Raw genomic sequence first — 22,586 nt, forward strand, 5'->3', positions numbered from 1 at the left:
AAACAGTCACCTCCCTGCAGGAACCAGCAGGACTCCACCTGAGCTCACACCCAGTCCACGCCCTCAGACGGACGGCAGAGAATGGCAGGAGGCTTTCCAGCATGTACAGGAAGTGCAGCCCCTGCAACTGGAGACGATAGAGTGAAGTGGATTCATGGAACAGCAGCAAACTGCGTTCGCTCAGCTCTTCACCAGTCTGACTCTGTACTCGGCACATTAACGCCCATTGCATCTGCTTATGGAATGAAGTGCCAAAGTAGTGACTTGGAGAAGGGATCTCCACGCTCTAGAGTCAAGTCATAGCAATTTCTATAGTGACCATCTAATGAGTTTGCAAGCAGGTGCTGGAGCAGGAGCTGGCCTGAGGAAGCATTCACACCAAGCAAAGAAGTGCCAAGTACCAGAAGCTCATGTTCTCCCTCAACAGCTCAAATTTGCATCTTTGGAATAATTCTGAGCAAGAATCAAATAACCTGGGTAAAAATTTATTTTACATACAGAACAGAGAGTTTTTTCTTTACAGAAGGTGACTAGCAAGTCAGATTCCCAGAGCTCTGAACTGGAGAGCCAGGAGATTGCAGTTTAGGAATCACACACAGGGGGTGGCTTTCAGCACCACGCACTTTGGTGGGGAACTGCAGAAGACTTAACTGCACAACTCCAAGTCAGGCTCAAGCTCCCCACCCGTGTCGGGCTGGCAAATGACCCCTGGCTGGTAGAGATCTTTCCGAAGTTTGACTTGCTGAGAAGGACGAGGCCCGGGAAGGTGCCGGGCACCATTTCAAGCATCTTGTTTAATTCGACTCTCACAAAACTATACATGAAGGTGGTGGAACAACACAATCTCTGAAGTACAAAACATTAAATTACAGGGCTGCAAACAAACAGGACAGTAACAACAGCGGGACCCTCCTAAGCCAGTTATTTTACGAGCAGCTGGTTCATGACTGATTTTATACCACGATCCTAATTCAAATGTACAGAGTACAAAAAATACTTTGACCAATATTCAGTTGTACTGGAACCAAGCAATCTACTAAAAAGCAAGTATTATTCTAGAGGCCAATAAGTCCTTAAAAGCAGGGAGGGGCTGAGGAGACTTGCTCGTGCATAGCTGCTGCTGGACTCATTCGCGCTGCTCCATTTTTACTTTGGGGGGTCTCAGGAAGGTCCTGTTTTTCTTTTCTTTCTTCCCTTTTGTATTTGCCTGGAAGTTTCTCCAGCTGTCCACACGGCCATCCCGACTCTCCTGAACAGGACAAAGAAGGAGGAAGGGTTAACAAGAGACAAGAATGGGTCAAGTCCTACCAACTCTAGCAGATTGCTGGCATTTTCCTCTTCACCCAGCAGAGGGGACTCCCCACAGAGATCCCCTAGTACAGTGGTCCCCAAACTGTGGGGTGCATCCCCCTCCCAAAGGCGGCACGGAGGAATGTTCAAAGGGCACCGGGGGGGTCCTCAGCCAGCCCCCACAGGGAGTGGGGAGGGAGCACCACCTGGCCCTGCTCTCAGCCCCGGCTCCTGACCACAGCTTCTAAGTGGGGTGCAGACCAGGTGTGGGGGAGCCAAAACTGAAAAAGTTTGGGGACTACTGCCCTATCAAGAGTGCAGATGACTGCCAGCTGCTTGAAGGCCATTGGACAGCAGACAGGGACTGAGAAGAGCAGATGAACAAGAATATGAACAAGAGTAGCTGCTGGCAGGTTTCCAACCCCCCAGTGCAAGAGAAGTATGTTGGTGTCTTGCTCTAGCAAAGACCAGCCAGGGGTTTGCAGCAGTAATTGGGGCCATCAAATCCTCATTAGCACAAAGCGAACAAGAAACCTCACTTCCCATCTCTGCCTTAAATCACTGATTAATCATCCAAGAACCAAGCCCCTGTTGAGTCCTTGGTCACAGCTCTCAGCCTTTCCCCACCCTCCACCCCACATCCCAGTAGAGCCTCAGCATTAACCTCCACCCCAGACACCACTTTTTCAGTCTCTCCCTTCCTCCTTTCTTCACACCACCCCCTTCCCAAGCCATCCCCATTACAGAGGTGTGGTGGAGGAAGGGCTCTTGGCAGTATGTTTTACTCTCCTCCTCTGCCAGCTCTAGGACATGACTGGAAGGTGGGTAAGCAAGACCAGCCTCAAGCGGGGCCAAGAGCACACCCCACAGACCTTGCTCCTATTAGCCAACAGGCTGAAGGCCCAGACAGTGGGACAGAACAAGGAGTGTCCTGGTGGGTGGGTGTTTCCTTCACATCATCTGAGCAGCAAGCAGAGCAAGTACAGAGTCTGCCTCAGTGTACTGACTATGGCCTCTGGGCCCTCCTGAACTTAGGCAGGTCTAGACAGATTTTGTAACAATTTAAATATTTCAATTCAGGGATGACTTTTTAACCACAACAGTTAAATCAGAGCAACCCCCTAGGGTGGCCAGTTATCCTGGTATGAAAAGACTTAAGCCAGTATAACTCATTTCCACCCATTTAGGGGAAATGAGCTATACCAGAGTGGGGCACCTCCATACCTGAATAACTGCAGCCACCCTAGGAGGTTGGCCTGATTTAACTAGAATAGTTTCTACACAGATGGTTAAACTAGTATCGAAAGCGTGCATGGACGAATGCGGATGCGTTGGGCCTCAGGCTGAAAACCCTGCGCATCCTCGCAGAGCAGCAGCCCCAGATCCCTGCCTGGAGAAAGCTGCACAACCGCTTCCAATCTAGGCCCCTGATTCACATACTCCCAACTGCGGGAAACTTTCCAGGCTTGGAATCGGTGTGAATGAGAATTTTCAGAGTCTGCATGAGCATGGTGGGATGTTCTGACCTGCTTGTTCTTCATAATGATCACTGTAAATGGCTAAACTCTCAAGCCAGGCCCAAATAGCCCCCACTGAGCCACACGCTCCAACTTTAACTAGAATTGTTATAAAATAAAGCTGTGAGCATTTGGAAATGCAGGAGGGGGCATATCGTAGAAAGCCCCTTGGGGTGGAAATAGACAATACAGCTGATCCAGACCAACTCAGAAGACAAGGAGGAGCACAGAAAGGGACAAAAGTACCAGAAAATAGACATTAGGGAAAGGGTCACAAGTACCAAGCTGGCAATTCCACAGCCGCACCCCCCAGTCTCGGTTAGGGATGGTGACCTGCACAGAATGGGCGACCGTGCCTGTTGTTGCTAATATCCAAAAAGGATTCGGAGCTTTTTAAAAGCATTTTTTCCTCTTGCTTTTAATCCTACCAATATCCAGAATCTCTAGACTTGCTTCCCAGTTTGGGCTGGGGACTCTGCTGCCCCATAATTGAATAGGTAAAGAGAGCTGAATCTTGAGCAAAGAGCTTTTCTCACAAGTGTCTGCAGGCTGTCTGAATTAAATGGTTTAAACAAAACCAGAGTTTTCAACTGTCTGAATAAAAATCCCTTCTTTCAATTATTCAGTTGCATTTCTGTTATATTGATGATGTCAGAGCCCTTCAGTTCTTCAGGTGCCCATAGAACAAAATTCACATGACAGAATCTGAATTTTTTACATAAAAACACAGCAGGAAAAGTTGAGAGAACTTTCAGGCCAGCCAAAGAGACAACTCTCCAGGGCTCCTCCTTTGCAGGTCACCTCAAAATGTCTTGGCCAAACCCTGCCAAATGCCCTGTAGGATGTAGTAAGATGAGGTCCTGAAACATAAGCCTTGTATCAGAGGCCCAGCATTAGCCTGAGGCCTGAACCAAAGGAATGGTCAAGACTTTGCTAACATAAAGCAAAGTTAAGCTGCGAGCCAGAGACAGGCCCTGCTCACAAAAGTTGGCAAGAAGAAGGCTGCTAATTGGACGTATACACATATCTAAAGAGGATCAAGCACTAATAGGATAAACAGGTGCCAGGATGGCACCAGAACAGTCTGGTACAAACACATTCCACAGAAATAACGAGGACCAGGCTGACCCATCCTAAAAGACAGGGTCAAAAGGATAATATGATGGATAGACTCGTTTGTTCAAATCAACATGTACCAGGAGAGAGGCAGCACCCCAACACGCAGAGGGGTTGTACCTCGATGCCTCAGGAGTGATGTGTAACTTGTTTGTACCTGTGTATAAGAATGCACCCCTGAGGGGATGTCTTTTTCTGGCCTAGGGGGTAGTGGAGAGTCCTGCTGCTGACTGAACTGTGTCCATTATCGGGGGCACATATTCGTAGTATGTTCTGTAGAGTCTGCGGGAAACTATTACTGTGCTTCGTTTGACAATAAACCTGGCCGGGTGCCACTCGTCTGTGGTCATTGGGGGTTCTCTCGGGGTCTACTGTGTCAGCTATCTGCGCAGAGCCGGGGCAGCACACAGAGGGAACGCACGCACGCAGCCGACTGTTATCAACATTGAACAGAGCAGAGCACCACATTGGTGGCATCTGACAACATAGGAAACCATCTCTCACTGTCCAGGGACAGACAAGGCACTAACCGATCCTTTCCTTTCCTGACTCCTGGAATTCCAGGAAGCAGACTCAGACAGAACCATGAGGCAGCAGAGAGGAAAGCAAGACATACATGAACAAACACTAATGAGTCAAATAGAGATGCAGCAGGAGTGAATCCATTCTAAAATACAAACCTGGGTCCAGTTTACATATAAAGTGCAGTTATTGTCTGGAATGCAATTGAATAAACGCAGTTCTTCCTATTCTGTAGACCTGCTCCCTATGTGAAGCTGTCAGAGATACTGGCTTCAGTAACACAAAATGAGGTTAAATTGCCCTGCAGAGCCTCACAGCTCTGGGAGGGAAGCTGGATTCCCCTCTGGCTCTCAGGCCAGAATGGTTCACTACATTCCGATTGCCAGACCTTTGTTGCTGGTGTTAATGCACATACCAGAAAGAGCCTCAAGTGACCAGCAGGAGCATATACCACTGGCTGCCAGGAAGAGCTTTTTATTTGTGAACTCAGTGGGTTTGAAATGGATTCAGAGAAACATGGAATTTTAGGGTGCCATTTTCAGGGTCACTTTCCAGGTCCCAATCTCATTTAAAGCAAAAACATTTGTCTTGCAGCACTGAGAACTCAAAGGAGAATCTCTCCTAGAAACAAGAAACCTGAAACAACCTCAGCAAGGGTCTCCACTACAATCACACACACATGCTCTGACCAAGAATTCACAAGCTCTTCTGTCTCTAAACCTTCTCTCCCAGCTAGAGGGAGGTGTGGGGGTGTGTCAATCACTCCAGTTCCCAACATTAGCATACCCAGAGGGGAGCTCCACCTCTGCCCCCATTTGGTCTTTGATACTCTGCATCTCTGTCAATCTCAGCAAATTGAGATGGCAATTTTTGTGATGTGAACACCTAACCAAATCAGGTTGAACTAGCCTGGGACCCACCGACTAATTCCAATTCCACACTGGTTGTTGAACAGCCATCAGAGGTTAACTCTTATTGGTCACCAATGACCTGGGCTCAGAGGCAACCCAATCTCCTGACTTGGGGTAGGTATCAGTCGGTGACCTGGAGGTGAAAGACACTGGACTGCAATTCACCAGACATCTACTCTCAGAAGGAGCAGGGATCACATCCTTTCCCTTGGCTGTGAGACACCCTTCAGTACTCATGAGACACGCAAGGGGGTAGTTCCTGCCCATCAATAAGGCAGTAAACAGGTTCCTGTAGGATCCTTCACTAAAATGTGCCTACTTGGAGTGCCTCGGGTCTTCAACAAAATGGGATGACCTTCCTTGTTCTTCATGTACATGCTCTGCAGCCTACCCAAGAGCAGATATGACTCCCTAAATGCAGGTGGCAACTGGTTATGCTGCAGATTACCTCAAAGTTCTTCTGCCATTCTCGCTCTCGCTTGGCTTTCTCTTGAGCCTCAATTTCCTCCTCTCTCTGTCGCTTCCTGTACAAGAGGTCATAAAGCAATAGTTATGGACCAACCAGCATCTACATTAAAAAGACACACAAAACCCCTCACCACAGAGACATCTGAGACACCTGTTCTGACTGCAAAGGGGAGACTAACTTTTTATCAGAACAGATGGATGAAATACTCACTTCTAAGCATCTAGTAGAAGAAAAGTGCAACTGAAGGTAGCATTATTGATACAAGACCTTCTTGCAAACCATACAGATGAAAACGGCAGAACATATATATACTGGACCATATAAAACACTGACTGGTGAGCCACCAGGACATGGATGTCACCAAATGACACCACACAACACCCAAAAGATTTCAGGCACATAATTAACATTAGGAATTTAGCCCTTTGCACACTACTTGCATACAAACATATGCGCCAATTTATTTAATTGTTCCTCTGGGAAATGCCAGCATCCTCAGTTTAAAATAACATTGTCTTTATGAACCAAGTCTCCACACCGTAAATTTACACACAGAATTCTGCAGTCATGACACATTGTTTCTTCTCAGTAAACTTGAAAAAAGATCCTCATTCACACAGATGGAACTCCAATGTTGTCATACCTTTCATGCATCTCTTTAGCTTCTCTCTCTTTCCTTTTAATTTCCAGTTCAGCAAAGAGCTTCATTGTCTGTTTGTACACAGCCTGTTTGAACTGTAAGCAACAGAACTTTATTTCAACAACATAATGCATCGTAATGTGGTTACGTAAGCCTCTGTTTTACACTAGCCCTTCAGTTCTACAGTCTAGCATCCATGGGTTATTAGGGACAAGAAGGTCCATATGAGACCCATAGTTAAGAGGCGTTAATCAATGTGGTATGGCACAAAAGCTCAACTCTTGGCATCCAAGTTAATACATTTCCATTGACTTCCACAGGAGCTGACAGGTCAGCAGGCCACTCCAGCCTTCCCTTGCTAGGGGGACAATTACCCTTTACATCAGGATCCCTGTTGCCAGCAGCTGCAGAGCCAGGGGAATGGGATAATGCTGCACAGAAACACTCTGGTAACACAGTCTATTGGGTAAGGTTGGCTGGAGTGAAGAAGTGCACCCCACTTCAGTTCCATCGTTGGTGGGAAAGAGAGGGGAAAGCATGCAGGGGCTGGGTATTGCCCCACAAAGCCACTCTGCCCAACATCCCTACCCAGCACCTCCTCCCACAGCAAGAGAGTCAAGTATCACACAAGGTCAGAATCATGTACCTTCTGGAGGCCCACAGGATAGAATTTTAATGCTCAAAAAATTGTAACGCTCTCTTATTTTCAAGGCGGCCAACCTTAATAGCAACCCAACCTAATGGGGACAGGGAGGAGTCATCTCACATTATGGCCTGCATCAGAAAAGAGCTCTTTGTTAGCCTGACATGGTCTTTTTTCCCCCCACTTGCTATTACTAAAGCAGAGTCAGAATCAAAGCTCTCACTCACAAGCCCTGCTACCCTTCTGTTGAGTCCTGCAATGTAGTCTTGACTGCTGCTATGGAAAGAACATGAGGTCACTACCCCGGTATTATGGACTTCACTGCAAAATCATTCTACACTAAAAAAAACAAAACATGCTGAAAAATGGGAAACCTGGATTTAAATAAAAGAACCTTTAATAACAAACATACATAGCAAGGAACTTCTAGAAACAAATGGAAAGTAAACAGTGGCACTTCACTAAGGGCTCTTTATTAGCTGTCAACAGAAAGTCCCTTTGTAAGAACAAAAAACTGAAACTGTAGAATATCCTTTAGTTTCCAAATACCTATTGAAACAGACTTCTTTGTGAGCTCACTGACTGAGCATCCCCCAAAGCCCTGTTAGAGCCATGAACACCTCTGGCTTTCACTTTGTAAAAATCTAGTGATGAAGAAGGAACTTACATCGAGTATTTTTTGCTATCATGTAATGCCATTGTTTACAGCAGTGATACTCAGACTGGCTCTCGAGCTGCACATGGCTCTTTAACCTGTCTCCTGTGGCTCTTTGCAGCACATATTAAAACACTGTGTGATTCAATTATTAACCAATCTGAGTTATTAACCAATCAAGATGCTTATACTATGTTATTAACCAATTAAGGTATCAACTTGCACTAAGATATTAACTTATTTGCTGTGCGAATACTATGTGTGTATATAAACTAAACATTTCCCCCGTCATTCACACTAGCGTGACTCTGTTGGGTAATGCTGATCTCACTGATTTGGCTCCTGAATCCCCGAGGTCTGAGTATTACTGGAATAGCAGCTGAGGACACATTTGGTTTGGAAGAGGCTATCCAAGCCAAAAATTTATTGTAGCCCATAGTGTTAGCAAGGACTCCGAGTCCCCCCAAAGCTTTACATATTTCTGCTGACATCAAGGATGTCACTATTCTAGTGCACAAAGTACAGTGACATAGAGCTATTCAGTACTAGAAACACAGTGAAATGAGATATTGGCCAAACAATAAAGGCCTAAATGAGTGAAGCATTCAGACCTCTAACAGGGTATTAATGCTGGAGATAAAGATACTAAACCTACACAATTAATTGCATTCCTTTTAGAGAGGAGCTTACATGCCCAGCAAGAGCCATCATGGTTATATAGCATACTCTCTAATCAGTCTCTCTGTAATGCTGTACACTCTTCAAAGTCACAGACAAATGTTTCTGTATCATTGTAGAAATAAAATAATAGTCTCAGATTTCAAAGTCAGAAGGAACCACTGCGATCACCTAGTTGACCTCTAGCCTGGAGTCATTGTGGATAGTTCTCTGAAAACATCCACTTAATGTGCAGCGGCAGTCAAAAAAGCTAACAATGGTAGGAACCATTAGGACAGAGATAGATAATAAGACAGAAAACATCATAACACCAATATATAAATCCATGGTATGCCCACACCTTGAATACTGAATGGCGTTCTTGTCGCCCCATCTCAAAGAAGAGATATTAGAATTGGAAAAGGTATAGAGACAAAAATGATTAGAAGAACAGCTTCCATACAAAGAGAGATTAAAGAGCCTGGGGCTGTTCAGTTTAGAAAAGAAACAACTAAGGGCTGATATGACAGAGTCTTCAAAATCATGAATGGTAAGGAGAAAGTGAATGGGGATGGGTTACTTATCCCTTCACATAACACAAGAACTAGGGTCACCTGATAAAACTAATAACCAACAGGTTTAAAACTAACAAAATGAAGTACTTCTTCACACAATGCACAGTTGCCATGGGATTTTGTGAAGGCCAAAGTATAACTGGGTTAAAAAAAGAATTAGATAAGTTCGTGGAGGATAGGTCCATCTATGGCTATTAGCCAAGATGGTCACAGATGCAACCCCTGCTCCAGGTGTCCCTAAACCTCCAACTACCAGAAACTGGCATGGGACGACTGGGAAAGGATCACTCAAAACTACATTGGGCCAAGAACAGATTCCTCTTTGACTTTCAGCCCCTTTAAACAGTCCCAAAAAATATCTGCTTTCATGCAACTTACTAATTCCGGATCATCCTCCTCTACGTTGGTTGGCTTTCCTTCCTTCTTTAACGACTTCTTTTTTTCTTTCACCTAAAGAGCAACAAACATCAGAACAGAAAGAACATTTTATTGGTGTTCGGTTAGTGGTGTCCAGCTAATTCTGCAACCCCGACACACCCATGGAACTAGGTGTTTTGCAGAGAACTTAACCTGGATTTGTGTTTTACATTATAGCCAAGTGCGTGGCTCTAGATAGATATAGATACACACACACTTTGTTCCAGTCTACTGAGAAGTTTGCCACAATCGCTAGCAGAACAGATGAGAGTTTATTGGTTTAGAGAGCCCCTGAGTTTCCCCTTATCAGCCTGTTTCTCAAGTTTAGTGTGTGTATGACTAAGCCTACCTTTCAGCTCCCTCCCTCACTTTACAGGGCTTCTTCCCAAAACCCACCTGCCCCACTACCCAGTTCTAACCACCTTCTGCCTCCCTGTGTTTGTTCAGTATCATTCATTCTTAGAGTTTAAGGCCAAATGGGAACATCAGACCATCTAGTCTGACCTCGAGTATATCGCAGGCCATTACATTTCACCTAGTTACCCCTGTATTGAGCCCAATTACTTGTGTTTAACTAAAGTTCATTCTTGTTCATGCACCTGGACAGTAACTCCTTGGGGCACAGATCTGTTCTGGGTTTTGGACAGCTCACCTGTTCTGCCTTTAGCATACATTGTGCTGTACAACTAAATGACAACAATTCTCTAAGCACCAAGGGCTGTCACACATGGAGTACTTACAGTATGTTCCACATATTCTTTCCCTGCCTGTATCACATCCAAGGCCCTCTTCTTTTGCTCCTGGTCCAGCAGCAACTTGTATGCTTTGTCCACAGCTAACAAGAACATAAGAACATAAGAGTGGCCAGACCGAAGGTCCATCTAGCTGAGTATCCTGTCTTCCAACAGTGACCAATGCCAGGTGCCCCAGAGGGAATGACCAGAATAGGCAATCATCAAGTGATCCATCCCGTCACCCATTCCCATCTTCTGGCAAACAGGCTAGGGACACCATCCCTGCCCATCCTGGCTAATAGCCATTGATGGATCTATCCTCCATGAACTTATCTAGTTGTTTTTTGTTGTTGTTGTTGTTTTAACTCTGTTATAGTCTTGGTCTTCACAACGTCCTCTGGTAAAGAGTTCCACAGGTTGACTGTGTGCTGTATGAAAAAATCTTCCTTTTGTTTTAAACCTGCTGCCTATTAATTTCATTTGGTGACCCCTAGTTCTGAGAAGGAATGTTATGAGAAGGAATATATAACACTTCCATATTTACTTCCTCCACACCAGTCATGATTTTATAGATCTCAATCATATCCTCCTTTAGTCATCTCTTTTCCAAGCTGAAAAGTCCCAGTCTTATTAATCTCTTCTCATATGGCAGCCATTCCATACCCCTTATCATTGTATTGCCCTTTTCTGAACCTTTTCCAATTCCAATATATCTTTTTTGAGATGGGGCGACCACATCAGCACGCAGTATTCAAGATGTGGGCGTACCATTGATTTATATAGAGGCAATATGATATTTTCTGTCATATCTGTCCCTTTCTTAATGTTTCCCAACATTCTGTTCACTTTTTTGACTGCTGCTGCACATTGAGTGGATATTTTCAGACAACTATCAACAATGACTCCAAGATCACTTTCTTGAGTGGCAACATCATTTTATATGTATAGTTGGGATTATGTTTTCCTATGTGCAACACTTTGCATTTATCAACATTGAATGTCATCTGCCATTTTGTTGCCCAGTCACCCAGATTTGAGAGATCCTTTTGTAGCTCTTCGCAGTCTGCCTGGGACTTAACTATCTTGAGTAGTTTTGTATTATCTGCAAATTTTGCCACCTCACTGTTTACCCCTTTTGCCAGATCATTTATGAATATGTTGACTAGGACTGGGCCCAGTACAGACTCCTGGGGGACACCACTATTTACCTCTCTCCATTCTGAAAACCGACCATTTATTCCTACCCTTTGTTTCCTATCTTTTAACCAGTTACCAATCCAGGAGAGGACCTTCCCTCTTATCCCATGACTGCTTACTTTGCTTAAGAGCCTTTGGTGAGGGACCCTGTCAAAAGCTTTCTGAAAATCTAAGTACACTATATCCACTGGATCCCCCTTGTCCACATGCTCGTTGAACCCCTCAAAGAATTCTAGTAGATTGGTGAGGCATGATTTCCCTTTACAAAAAACACGTTGACTCTTCCCCAACAAATTATGTTCATCTACGTGTCTGACAATTTTGTTCTTTATTATAGTTTCAACCAGTTTCCTGATACTGAAGTCAGGCCTACCAGCGTTTAATTGCCGGGATCACCTCTGGAGCCCTTTTTAAAAATAGGCGTCGCATTGGCTATCCTCCAGTCATTTGGTACAGGAGCTGATTTAAATGATAGGTTACAGACTACAGTTAGTAATTCTGCAACTTCACATTTGAGTTCCTTCAGAACTCCTGGGTGAATACCATCTGGTCCTGGTGACTTATTACTGTTTAGTTTATCAATTTGTTCCAAAACCTCCTCTAATGACACCTCAGTCTGGGACAGTTCCTCAGCTTTGTCACCTAAAAAGAGTGGCTCAGGTTTGGGAATCTCCCTCACATCCTCAGCCATGAAGACAGATGAAAGAATTCATTTAGTTTCTCCACAATGGACTTATCATCCTTGAGTGCTTCTTTAGCCTCTTGATCGTCCAGTGGCCTCACTGGTGGTTTAGAAGGCTTCCTGCTTCTGATGTACTTAAAAAAAAAAATTGTTATTACTTTTTAGGTCTTTGGCTAGCTGTTCTTCACATTCCTTTTTGGCCTTCCTAATTATATTTTACACTTCATTTGCCAGAGTTTATGCTCCTTTCTATCTTCCTCACTAGGATTTAAATTCCACTTTTTAAAGGATGTCTTTTTGCCTCTTAACTGCTTCTTTTACTTTGTTGTTTAGCCACAGTGACACTTTTTTGGTTCTCTTCCCATGTTTTTTAATTTGCGGTATACATTTAAGTTGACCCTCTATCATGGTGTCTTTAAAAAGTTTCCATGCAGCTTGCAGGGATTTCACTTTTTGCACTGTACCTTTCAATTTCTGTTTCACTAACTTCCTTATTTTTGTGCAGTCTCCCTACAGTGTTGGGCTGCTGTGGCGTTTTCCGTGACACAGGGATGTTAAGTTTAATTATATTATGGTCATGATTACCAAGCGGTCCAGCTATATTCACCTCTTGGACCAGATCCTGTGCTCCACTTAGGACTATATCAAGAATTGCCTCTCCCCTTGTGGGTTCCAGGACTAACTGCTCCAAGAAAAAGTCATTTAAGGTGTCAAAAAACTATCTCTGCATCCCGTCCTGAGGTGACATGTACCCAGTCAATGTGGGGATAGCTGAAATCCCCATTATTATTGAGTTTTTTATTTTAATAGCCTCTCTAATCTCCCTGAGCATTTCAAAGTCACTATCACCATCCTAGTCAGTAATATATCCCTATTTCTCTATTCTTATTATTAGAGCACGGAATTACTATCCATTGAGATTCTATGGTACAGTTTGGTTCATTTAAGATTTTTACTTCATTTGATTCTGCGCTCTCACATACAGTGCCACTCCCACACCAGCATGACCTGTTCTGTCCTTCCGATATATTCAGTACCCTGGTATTACTGTGTCCCGTTGATTATCCTCATTCCACCAAGTTTCTGTGATGCCTATTATATCAATATCCTCCTTTAATATGAGAGACTCTAGTTCACCCATCTTATTATTTAGACTTCTAGCATTTGTATACAAGCACTTTAAAAACTTGTCACTTTTTAGTTGTCTGCCATTACATGATGTAATTGAATGGGACTTTTTTTTCCATTTGATAAAAAACATTCACAAAACACTACTAGTCTAAGCTACTACGTGACTTTTGTAGACTGTTTCCAGGGATCTCCTAAGTCAGTCACAACTTGACTAGCTAGAAGAAATATCAATAAAGATTCCAATGGCAAAGACCTTCCTTGGGCCACAATTAGGATTCATTAAGCTTGAAATTGTCAGTCCCAGTAAGTGGTGGGGTTTTAGAGCATTAGGCAGTTAGTTTTATGCTGCATGACTCCTCCTGGCTTTAGTGCAAAGTGTGTGGCTAAAACCCACACAACACTGCCCTACACACAGTCCACATATTTTTCTACTCCAGTTAGAGAAGTCCCACTAGATCTATAAGCCACTTGAGTTTCAATTTGTCTATTATCACAAAAAGAAAAGGAGTACTTGTGGCACCTTAGAGACTAACCAATTTATTTGAGCATGAGCTTTCGTGAGCTACAGCTCACTTCATCAGATGTATACCGTGGAAACTGCAGCAGACTTTATATACACACAGAGAATATGAAACAATACCTCCTCCCACCCCACTGTCCTGCTGGTAATAGCTTATCTAAAGTGATCAACAGGTGGGCCATTTCCAGCACAAATCCAGGTTCTCTCACCCTCCACCCCCCCACACAAATTCACTCTCCTGCTGGTGCTAGCCCATCCAAAGTGACAACTCTTTACATAATCAAGTCGGGCTATTTCCTGCATAGATCCAGGTTTTCTCACATCCCCCCCACCCCCATACACACACAAACTCACTCTCCTGCTGGTAATAGTTCATCTAAACTGACCACTCTCCAAGTTTAAATCCAAGTTAAACCAGAACATCTGGGGGGGGGGGGGTAGGAAAAAACAAGAGGAAACAGGCTACCTTGCATAATGACTTAGCCACTCCCAGTCTCTATTTAAGCCTAAATTAATAGTATCCAATTTGCAAATGAATTCCAATTCAGCAGTTTCTCGCTGGAGTCTGGATTTGAAGTTTTTTTGTTTTAAGATAGCGACCTTCATGTCTGTGATTGCGTGACCAGAGAGATTGAAGTGTTCTCCGACTGGTTTATGAATGTTATAATTCTTGACATCTGATTTGTGTCCATTTATTCTTTTACGTAGAGACTGTCCAGTTTGACCAATGTACATGGCAGAGGGGCATTGCTGGCACATGATGGCATATATCACATTGGTGGATGTGCAGGTGAACGAGCCTCTGATAGTGTGGCTGATGTTATTAGGCCCTGTGATGGTGTCCCCTGAATAGATATGTGGGCACAATTGGCAACGGGCTTTGTTGCAAGGATAAGTTCCTGGGTTAGTGGTTCTGTTGTGTGGTATGTGGTTGTTGGTGAGTATTTGCTTCAGGTTGCGGGGCTGTCTGTAGGCAAGGACTGGCCTGTCTCCCAAGACTTGTGAGAGTGTTGGGTCATCCTTTAGGATAGGTTGTAGATCCTTAATAATGCGTTGGAGTGGTTTTAGTTGGGGGCTGAAGGTGACCGCTAGTGGCGTTCTGTTATTTTCTTTGTTAGGCCTGTCCTGTAGTAGGTAACTTCTGGGAACTCTTCTGGCTCTATCAATCTGATAGACCAGACTCTAGCGAGAAACTGCTGAATTGGAATTCATTTGCAAATTGGATACTATTAATTTAGGCTTAAATAGAGACTGGGAGTGGCTAAGTCATTATGCAAGGTAGCCTGTTTCCTCTTGTTTTTTCCTACCCCCCCCCCCCCCCCAGATGTTCTGGTTTAACTTGGATTTAAACTTGGAGAGTGGTCAGTTTAGATGAACTATTACCAGCAGGAGAGTGAGTTTGTGTGTGTATGGGGGTGGGGGGGATGTGAGAAAACCTTGATCTATGCAGGAAATAGCCCGACTTGATTATGTAAAGAGTTGTCACTTTGGATGGGCTAGCATCAGCAGGAGAGTGAATTTGTGTGGGGGGGTGGAGGGTGAGAAAACCTGGATTTGTGCTGGAAATGGCCCACCTGTTGATCACTTTAGATAAGCTATTACCAGCAGGACAGTGGGGTGGGAGGAGGTATTGTTTCATATTCTCTGTGTGTATATAAAGTCTGCTGCAGTTTCCACGGTATACATCTGATGAAGTGAGCTGTAGCTCACGAAAGCTCATTCTCAAATAAATTGGTTAGTCTCTAAGGTGCCACAAGTACTCCTTTTCTTTTTGCGAATACAGACTAACACGGCTGTTCCTCTGAAACCTGTCTATTATCACAGTGGTTTTCAAACTGCGGGTCGCGACCCAGTACTGGGTTGCAGAGACTCTGGTCAGCACCACCGACTGGGCCATTAAAAGTCCCAACAGCAGTGCTGCCCAGCTATGGTAAGCTAGTTCCTACCTGTTCTGACACCGTACTGCACCCTGGAAGTGGCCAGCAGCAGGTCAGACTCCTAGGCGGGGGGGGGGTCAGCGCCACAGGGCTCCATGCACTGTCCCTGCCCAGAGCAAAGGCTCCGAACTCCCATTGGCTGGGAACCAGCCAATAGGAGCTGTGGGGGTTGGTATCTGCAGGAGAGAGCCACGTGGAGCTGTTTGCGCGCTTCCGCCTAGGAGCCAGACCTGCTGCTGGCTGCTTCCAGGGGGCAGTGTGGGCGGCGTTGCCAGGACAGGTAGGAAGCCTGCCTTAGCACCCTCGCTGTGCCACTTACTGGGAGCCTCCCAAGGAAAGCCAGCACCCCAACCCCCTGCCCCAGCCCTGAGCCCCCTCCAACCCCAAGCCCCCTGCTGCATCCCAAACGCCTCATCCCCGGCCCTACCCCAGAGACTGTACCCCCAGCCCAGAGCCCTGATCCCCTCCAGCACCCAACCCCCTGCCCCCGCCCTGAGGCCCCTCCCACACCCCAAATCCCTCTGCCCCAGCTCCGTTGGGTCGCAGGCATTACCAATTTTCTTCAACTGGGTTGCCAGAAAAAAAAAAAGTTTGAAAACCACCGTATTATCAGACTGTAACAAAGCAACTGCTGCCACCTAGAGGAATTCTGCAGCTATAAGAGAAAGTAACCATACTGAATAGAAAAGGAGTACTTGTGGCACCTTAGAGACTAACCAATTTATTTCAGCATAAGCTTTCGTGAGCTACAGCTCACTTCATCGGATACATACTGAATAGGTTTCAGACTAGCAGCCGTGTTAGTCTGTATTCGCAAAAAGAAAAGGAGTACTTGTGGCACCTTAGAGACTAACCAATTTATTTGAGCATAAGCTTTCATAGAATGATAGAATATCAGGGTTGGAAGGGACCCCAGAAGGTCATCTAGTCCAACCCCCTGCTCAAGCAGGACCAATTCCCAGTTAAATCATCCCAGCCAGGGCTTTGTCAAGCCTGACCTTAAAAACCTCTAAGGAAGGAGATTCTACCACCTCCCTAGGTAACGCATTCCAGTGTTTCACCACCCTCTTAGTGAAAAAGTTTTTCCTAATATCCAATCTAAACCTCCCCCACTGCAACTTGAGACCATTACTCCTCGTTCTGTCATCTGCTACCATTGAGAACAGTCTAGAGCCATCCTCTTTGGAACCCCCTTTCAGGTAGTTGAAAGCAGCTATCAAATCCCCCCTCATTCTTCTCTTCTGCAGGCTAAACAATCCCAGCTCCCTCAGCCTCTCCTCATAACTCATGTGTTCTAGACCCCTAATCATTTTTGTTGACCTTCGCTGGACTCTCTCCAATTTATCCACCTCCTTCTTGAAGTGTGGGGCCCAAAACTGGACACAGTACTCCAGATGAGGCCTCACCAATGTCGAATAGAGGGGAACGATCACGTCCCTCGATCTGCTCGCTATGCCCCTACTTATACATCCCATACATACTTATACATCCTTTCGTGAGCTACAGCTCACTTCGCTATATTTCTCTCTCTCTCTCTCTCTCCAAATACATCTGCACTCAAGGCCCAGTTTGCAGCCCCTCACCACCCAGGGAAGAGAACAAGCTCTCTCCTGATCTAATAAACTAAAGCATCAAAACCAGCTAAGGAGAAACACCAGTACAATAGCACTATATGTGACATTGTCAGGGGTATTACCTTCAAAGGCCTTCTGGGCTCTTTCAGCATCATCTTGATTTTTGTCAGGATGCACCAATATGGATAACTACAAAGAATGAAGAAGTATTGCAAGATTATAATCATTTTTACAGATAATAGATATTTCATAGATGCCTCCATGGAAACAAAGGACACTTTCTGAGGTAAACGACATCCGACAGGAGAAAAGCATCAGCTAAAAAGGCATCACACTGCTTATATAGCACAGGATTCTCTCCTAGTGAAGAGAAAATTGACTCACTGGAGCTTCCACCACTCAGTGTAGTATCAGTAAAGATCTGAAGGGGACATTCTAACCAGTGGCAGCTTTAGGGCTAAATTTGAGGTGAGCATCATGATTCTGCAGATCCACAAGGGCTCAATAAAAGGAATTCTAACAGAATGCTCAGTCCTTAGCTTGTGCTGATCAGATTGTAGAACAAACACCCTTCCTTAAGTCCCGCTGCTCCAGAGGCCTCTGTTCACTGGGCTTAGCTCAAAACTCTGCTGCACACAGATATGCCCTGCTCCTCAGTGAGGTTATTTCTAGGGCATGGGATATTTCAGCTGAGAGGCCTGAACACCCTCTCTATGCAAGGGATGCAAAGTGCAGAGAATTAAGGCCAGCAAGTCACAGACATTGAGAAATAACTCAGGGCTTCCTGACTCCCAGCCCCACGCTCATTTCCTCAGGCCACAGGGGTACTTGGGGGAGATGCAATGCAACAGTTGGAGTAGAATCCCCTTCACCACATCCTGTTCTCCCACAATACTGGGAAGTCAAGTGCTCACTGGAGTCCTTGGCTACACATACAATCCATCATGAGGGGCAGGGTCATGGACTCTGCAAACATAAATACGCACTGGGCACTTCAATGCTCTCTTGGTCAAACCAAGACCAGTTTCTTCGCAGACCTGGCCACACGCTGCTCTGCAGCAAAGTATTTCCCCGACCACTTGCAGCCTTCACACCCCGGCCACTATAAATAGCAAGAGCTGCTAATGGGCATTCTCCTTATGTTCACACACAGCTGACCCAGCTTTGCTCAAGTTCTCAAGGTCCCTCCAGAGGCATTCGGCACTACCATAGCTAGACCAACAAAATGGCCACATACCTGCCGGAACCTCTTCTTTATTTCTTCATCTGTGACATCAGGATCCATCTGTAGTACCTAGAAGTACCCACAGCAGAGAGAGTTTCATGACAGGCACCAATTGTCAGGTTCCCTGCGGCCCAGCCCTGTAACACCTGTTTCACTGGCATACAGGGACAAAAAGTCAGTCAGAGGGGGCGTGGCTGGACATGTTGCTGTTCCAGTCTCCACCTGGCCCCAGTATCTCAGTGATGCAAAGGTGCCAGGAAGCCACCTTTAGCTGCTAACTCCAGTTTCAGCCCTGCAGTACAGCTCAACTTGTCTGGAATAGAAAATCAGAGCTGGTAGTATTCAGTGAGATACTGGCAGGTTAAGTCATTTTTAACAATTTGTTTCCTGCCCAAAATTACTAACATCACTTTTGATCTGATCAAACATCTATGTCAGTCTTTACCATTTACACAGTTTGTTTAACTTACGCATTTTTCTCATCTTGAAATGAAAACAGACTGGTGAGTTTCACTGCCTGGTTCTTGAGTGACAGCCTAGCAGTCCAGAGGTTGGAAGTTTGTCCAAGGAAGTGCCCATTAGGCTGCATTTGAATTTAGGAAATCTCTCTTATGAACTGGTCTTCTGAATGAAAGATCTGGGGAATGAACTTCTGTGCGAGCTCAACTCTTGAGTCTATAGGCACTGCAGAGGACTATGTTAATTAAATAAATTGGAAATTAACTTTAATTCCATGGAGAAAATCCCTATACAGCTGTTAGATTTCACAGGGTTTTCAGAAAAAATGTGTCCACTTTCTAACCAAGTGTCAGGATTCTGTGTAGAACTATTCTGCAGATTCACCCTGGCAGACTGAGCAACTGGGCTTCTTTTTAGCTCAAACTCAGGAACATAAAAGGCTGAGAGTTTCTCAGGCTAGAGACAGGAACAGGAGATCTTGCACAAAGGTACGCTCAGAAGAGCCAGCTCAGGCTAATGCTTGTTATATGTACAGTACAGCTTCAAGGCTTTGTTACAGCATGAATGCATGATGCACTGAGAGCTAGGGGGCACACCCCAATTTCACACACCTTGATGATCCTCTAAAGTGCCATAGGTAACTGACTTGAATTTACTTACTGCCCTGCAAATTGCTCCAGGGAATAAAGTTTTATGTAATCTGTTCTAAAGCTTTGCTTCAGATGTCCAAACTAATATGCACAAACAGTAAATACCAATGGAGTCGAGAGTCTGATAAGACCAGAAGTTGGTGAGACAGTCGTGTTACACCCTCACCTAAAAGATGCCAGCCATAAACCTGCCAAGTCGGTCAGTGACACAGTATACCAGTGAAACCTGCCAACAGGAGGTGCATGTATAGCTTGTGCCTCCTATTGGCTGAGCAGGGAGCGTGAGGACACAGTCCATCTGGTGAACCCTTGCTATATGGGACTATGCCTAGATGTATTTTTCTATGGTAATTAAATATCCAGTAGGTACACAAGGATCTAAGTAGGAGTCAATGAGAAGGAGAGGGCTCAGACTTACTTCAAACGGATTCAGGTTGAAATAGGAAGATCCAGGTCGAGTCAGTCTCTCAATCTGGTTTTTTGGCGTTAAAACAGAGTCACGCTTTTCGATCTGCTTCACCTGGAGAGGACACTTGATTAACTGAATGATCACCACATAATTAGCTGCATTCTCATATGGCCACCATGACAGAGGGTTTCATTCAAAGGCAACTTACGCAACATCCCACCCAGACTCAGGTCTGCAGCCATCAGTTCAGTGGAGACCTTTCCTTGCTCAGGTATTTGCTGAGCTCACTTTATTCTTTTACTGCATAATGCTATAGCCTTCTCTATCCCCTCGCAGCCACAACAGTCCGGATACTGCTTTTGCTTCTTCCTGCACTAACCTGTTCAGCAGCTGTGCCCTAAACCCTGTATCACCTGATTCCTGACACCCTAACAATGCTGCTCACCTTCAGCCTTCACCATTCTCTAAGCTACATAAACTGCCCCTTAAGGTCTTATCCACAAACCTTCACGGGTTTAACTAGAGGTGTGGTTTTAAACGGATTTAATTAAGCTGGCACAAATGCATGTGCAAATTTATTTAAGAGTGGACTAATTTTGGTCCATCTTACTATTTTTTTCTTCTCCACAGGATTAAACTAAACCGAAATAAGAGCGTCCACATGCCTACAAAAAGAGAAGGAGTACTTGTGGCACCTTAGAGACTAAAATTTATTTGAGCATAAGTTTTCGTGAGCTACAGCTCACTTCTACTACTCTGAAACCTGTCACATATATACATTGGTTCAAATGAACCAGTTTAAAAGTCAATTTAAGTTAAACCAGCACAACGTAAGAACGGCCATACTGGGTCAGACCAAAAGTCCATCTAGCCCAGTATCCTGTCTTCTGACCATGGTCGATGCCAGGTGCTTCAGAGGGAATGAACAGAACAGGTAATCAAGTGATCCATCCCCTGTCGCCCATTACCAGCTTCTGGCAAACAGTGGCTCATGTTAAACTGGTGCAAGTTTATGTGAAGATAAAGCTTAACGGGAGAGGGAGGGAGAAGAAAATCATCTTCACCTGAGTGGGACGGCAAATGGTCTAAGAGGCCAAGTGGTGAGGTGGAGCAGGCTCAGCAACGGTGCAGTGCTTGGCGTGCACACACAGAGCCACTTTCAGCGCAGGTATAGTGAAAAGGGGGAGCTGTCTGAAGTGTACAATTCCCACGGAGTGTGATCCTCAAAATACAGTGTACTGCATGTACAACGAAAATATTGCACATTAGGGTCCCCTTCCTTTGCAACAAGGGTAGTGAGATGAGCCCCCTCTTGACAAGGAAGGGAAAGACCCCTCTCACCAGCAGCTTGGTTAAGTCTGAAAACTTTCAGGCCACCTTGAGTGCTCCGAACAGAGACTCAGCACCCTGCATCTGTCCTCATGATTTACACCCATAGAATCACAGAATATCAGGGTTGGAAGGGACCCCAGAAGGTCATCTAGTCCAACCCCCTGCTCGAAGCAGGACCAATTCCCAACTCCCAGTTAAATCATCACTCTGCTGCCCTGTAACACGCATTCTTCCGGCTTATCTCCTACTTTGTGACAGTGGCCAGCACACCCTGGAATCTAATAAATGCCGAATACAGTATCGTGCTACTCTGACATAGGGAACGGGTTAGTTACCACCTGGTGGGCTGGGCGGGGCTGGGGGGCCCGCGGCGTGGAGCACAAGGATGCAATCCACTTTAAAAAGAAACATTTCCCGGGCCAGGAAAAAGCAAGCGGCGCATCCGGGCTGCAGCTTGGCCTCTCTCGCTGAGTCACCGGAGATCCCGGGCTACGCGGACACCCGCCGCCGCTCGCCCCGTGTTCCCCGTGCCCGGGCCTGGCTGCGTGACCGAGGCCGGGAGGCGGCGGCGGGAGGCGGCGGGGAGAAGCCCCCGCCCGGGCGCCGCCTCACCCGCCGCAGGGCCCGCGCCGGCCCGGAAACGGACAGGCAGCTTTTCGGGACGCAGGAGCCGCAGCCAGAGGCCCAGGCCCGGCCCCGATCCCGATCCGCAGCAGCTGCCGGGCCGGCAGCGGGGGCGGGGCCGGCGGGAACCAGGACCCCGCGCGGCGCCGGGAGGGCGCGGCCGAGCCCCCTCGCGGGCCAGCTGCCAACGGCCCCGGCGGCTTGGCGGGGCGCGGCCCGGCACCGGGCGAGGGGCCGCCCCGGGCCCCAGCGCGGCCGCCCCCGAGCCCGCGACGGCCCGCGCGCAGCTACCTCGCTGTAGAAGGTGAGAAACGCCTCCTCGGCGGCGCCCCCCGCCCCGCGCTCCCCGGGAGCCGCCATCGCCCGCGCCACGTGACCCGCTGACCCCACGTGACCCGGACACCGTGCCCGACAGCGGCCGGCACCCGCCACGTGATCCGAGTCCCTTCTACGCGCCCGGGCCCCGCCCCGCCCGGGCCCCGCCTCCTGCTCGCTGCGGGGGGAGGGCGGAAGGCCCCGCCCCCGCTGGCCCCGCCCCGCCCCCGCCTCCTCCCTCGAGCCTGGGCGCCAGCGCCCCGCCCGTGCGTAGGGCCATTGGCGGCCACGCGCAGGCAGAGCCCTGCGCGGCCCCGGGCTCGCCCCCGCGCCCATCCGCGCGGCCCCGGGCTCCGCCCACAGGACGCGGCGCTGAGCCGCGCGC

At 46.6% G+C, this 22,586-nt stretch overlaps 1 protein-coding gene across 1 annotated transcript; it reads right to left on the reverse strand.

The window, feature by feature from the left end:
• Positions 1-469: 469 nt before the first annotated feature.
• On the reverse strand, positions 470-22,310 carry DNAJC8 (DnaJ heat shock protein family (Hsp40) member C8). The gene is made up of 9 exons (XM_048825913.2): positions 22,178-22,310; positions 19,940-20,041; positions 18,425-18,481; positions 17,310-17,376; positions 10,153-10,247; positions 9,374-9,445; positions 6,469-6,560; positions 5,805-5,880; positions 470-1,249 (listed from the first exon to the last, which is right to left on the reverse strand). The coding sequence occupies exons 1-9, from the start codon at positions 22,244-22,246 to the stop codon at positions 1,127-1,129; spliced, it is 753 nt and encodes a 250-aa protein (XP_048681870.1). The 5' UTR covers positions 22,247-22,310; the 3' UTR covers positions 470-1,126.
• Between the last annotated feature and the right edge of the window lie 276 nt (positions 22,311-22,586).

This window comes from Caretta caretta, chromosome 19 (assembly GCF_965140235.1).
Source record: "Caretta caretta isolate rCarCar2 chromosome 19, rCarCar1.hap1, whole genome shotgun sequence".
NCBI classification, from domain to species: Eukaryota; Metazoa; Chordata; order Testudines; family Cheloniidae; genus Caretta; species Caretta caretta.

Bases quoted from the DNA above. Each gene is read 5' to 3' on its own strand.
- DNAJC8 (XM_048825913.2), bottom strand. From the start codon at position 22,246: ATGGCGGCTCCCGGGGAGCGCGGGGCGGGGGGCGCCGCCGAGGAGGCG. The intron at 17,377-18,424 runs GTATGTGGCCAT...CATTCTTTGTAG, and splicing joins TAAAGAAGAGGTTCCGGCAG to TTATCCATATTGGTGCATCC. The intron at 10,248-17,309 runs GTAATACCCCTG...TGTTCTTGTTAG, and splicing joins AGCCCAGAAGGCCTTTGAAG to CTGTGGACAAAGCATACAAG.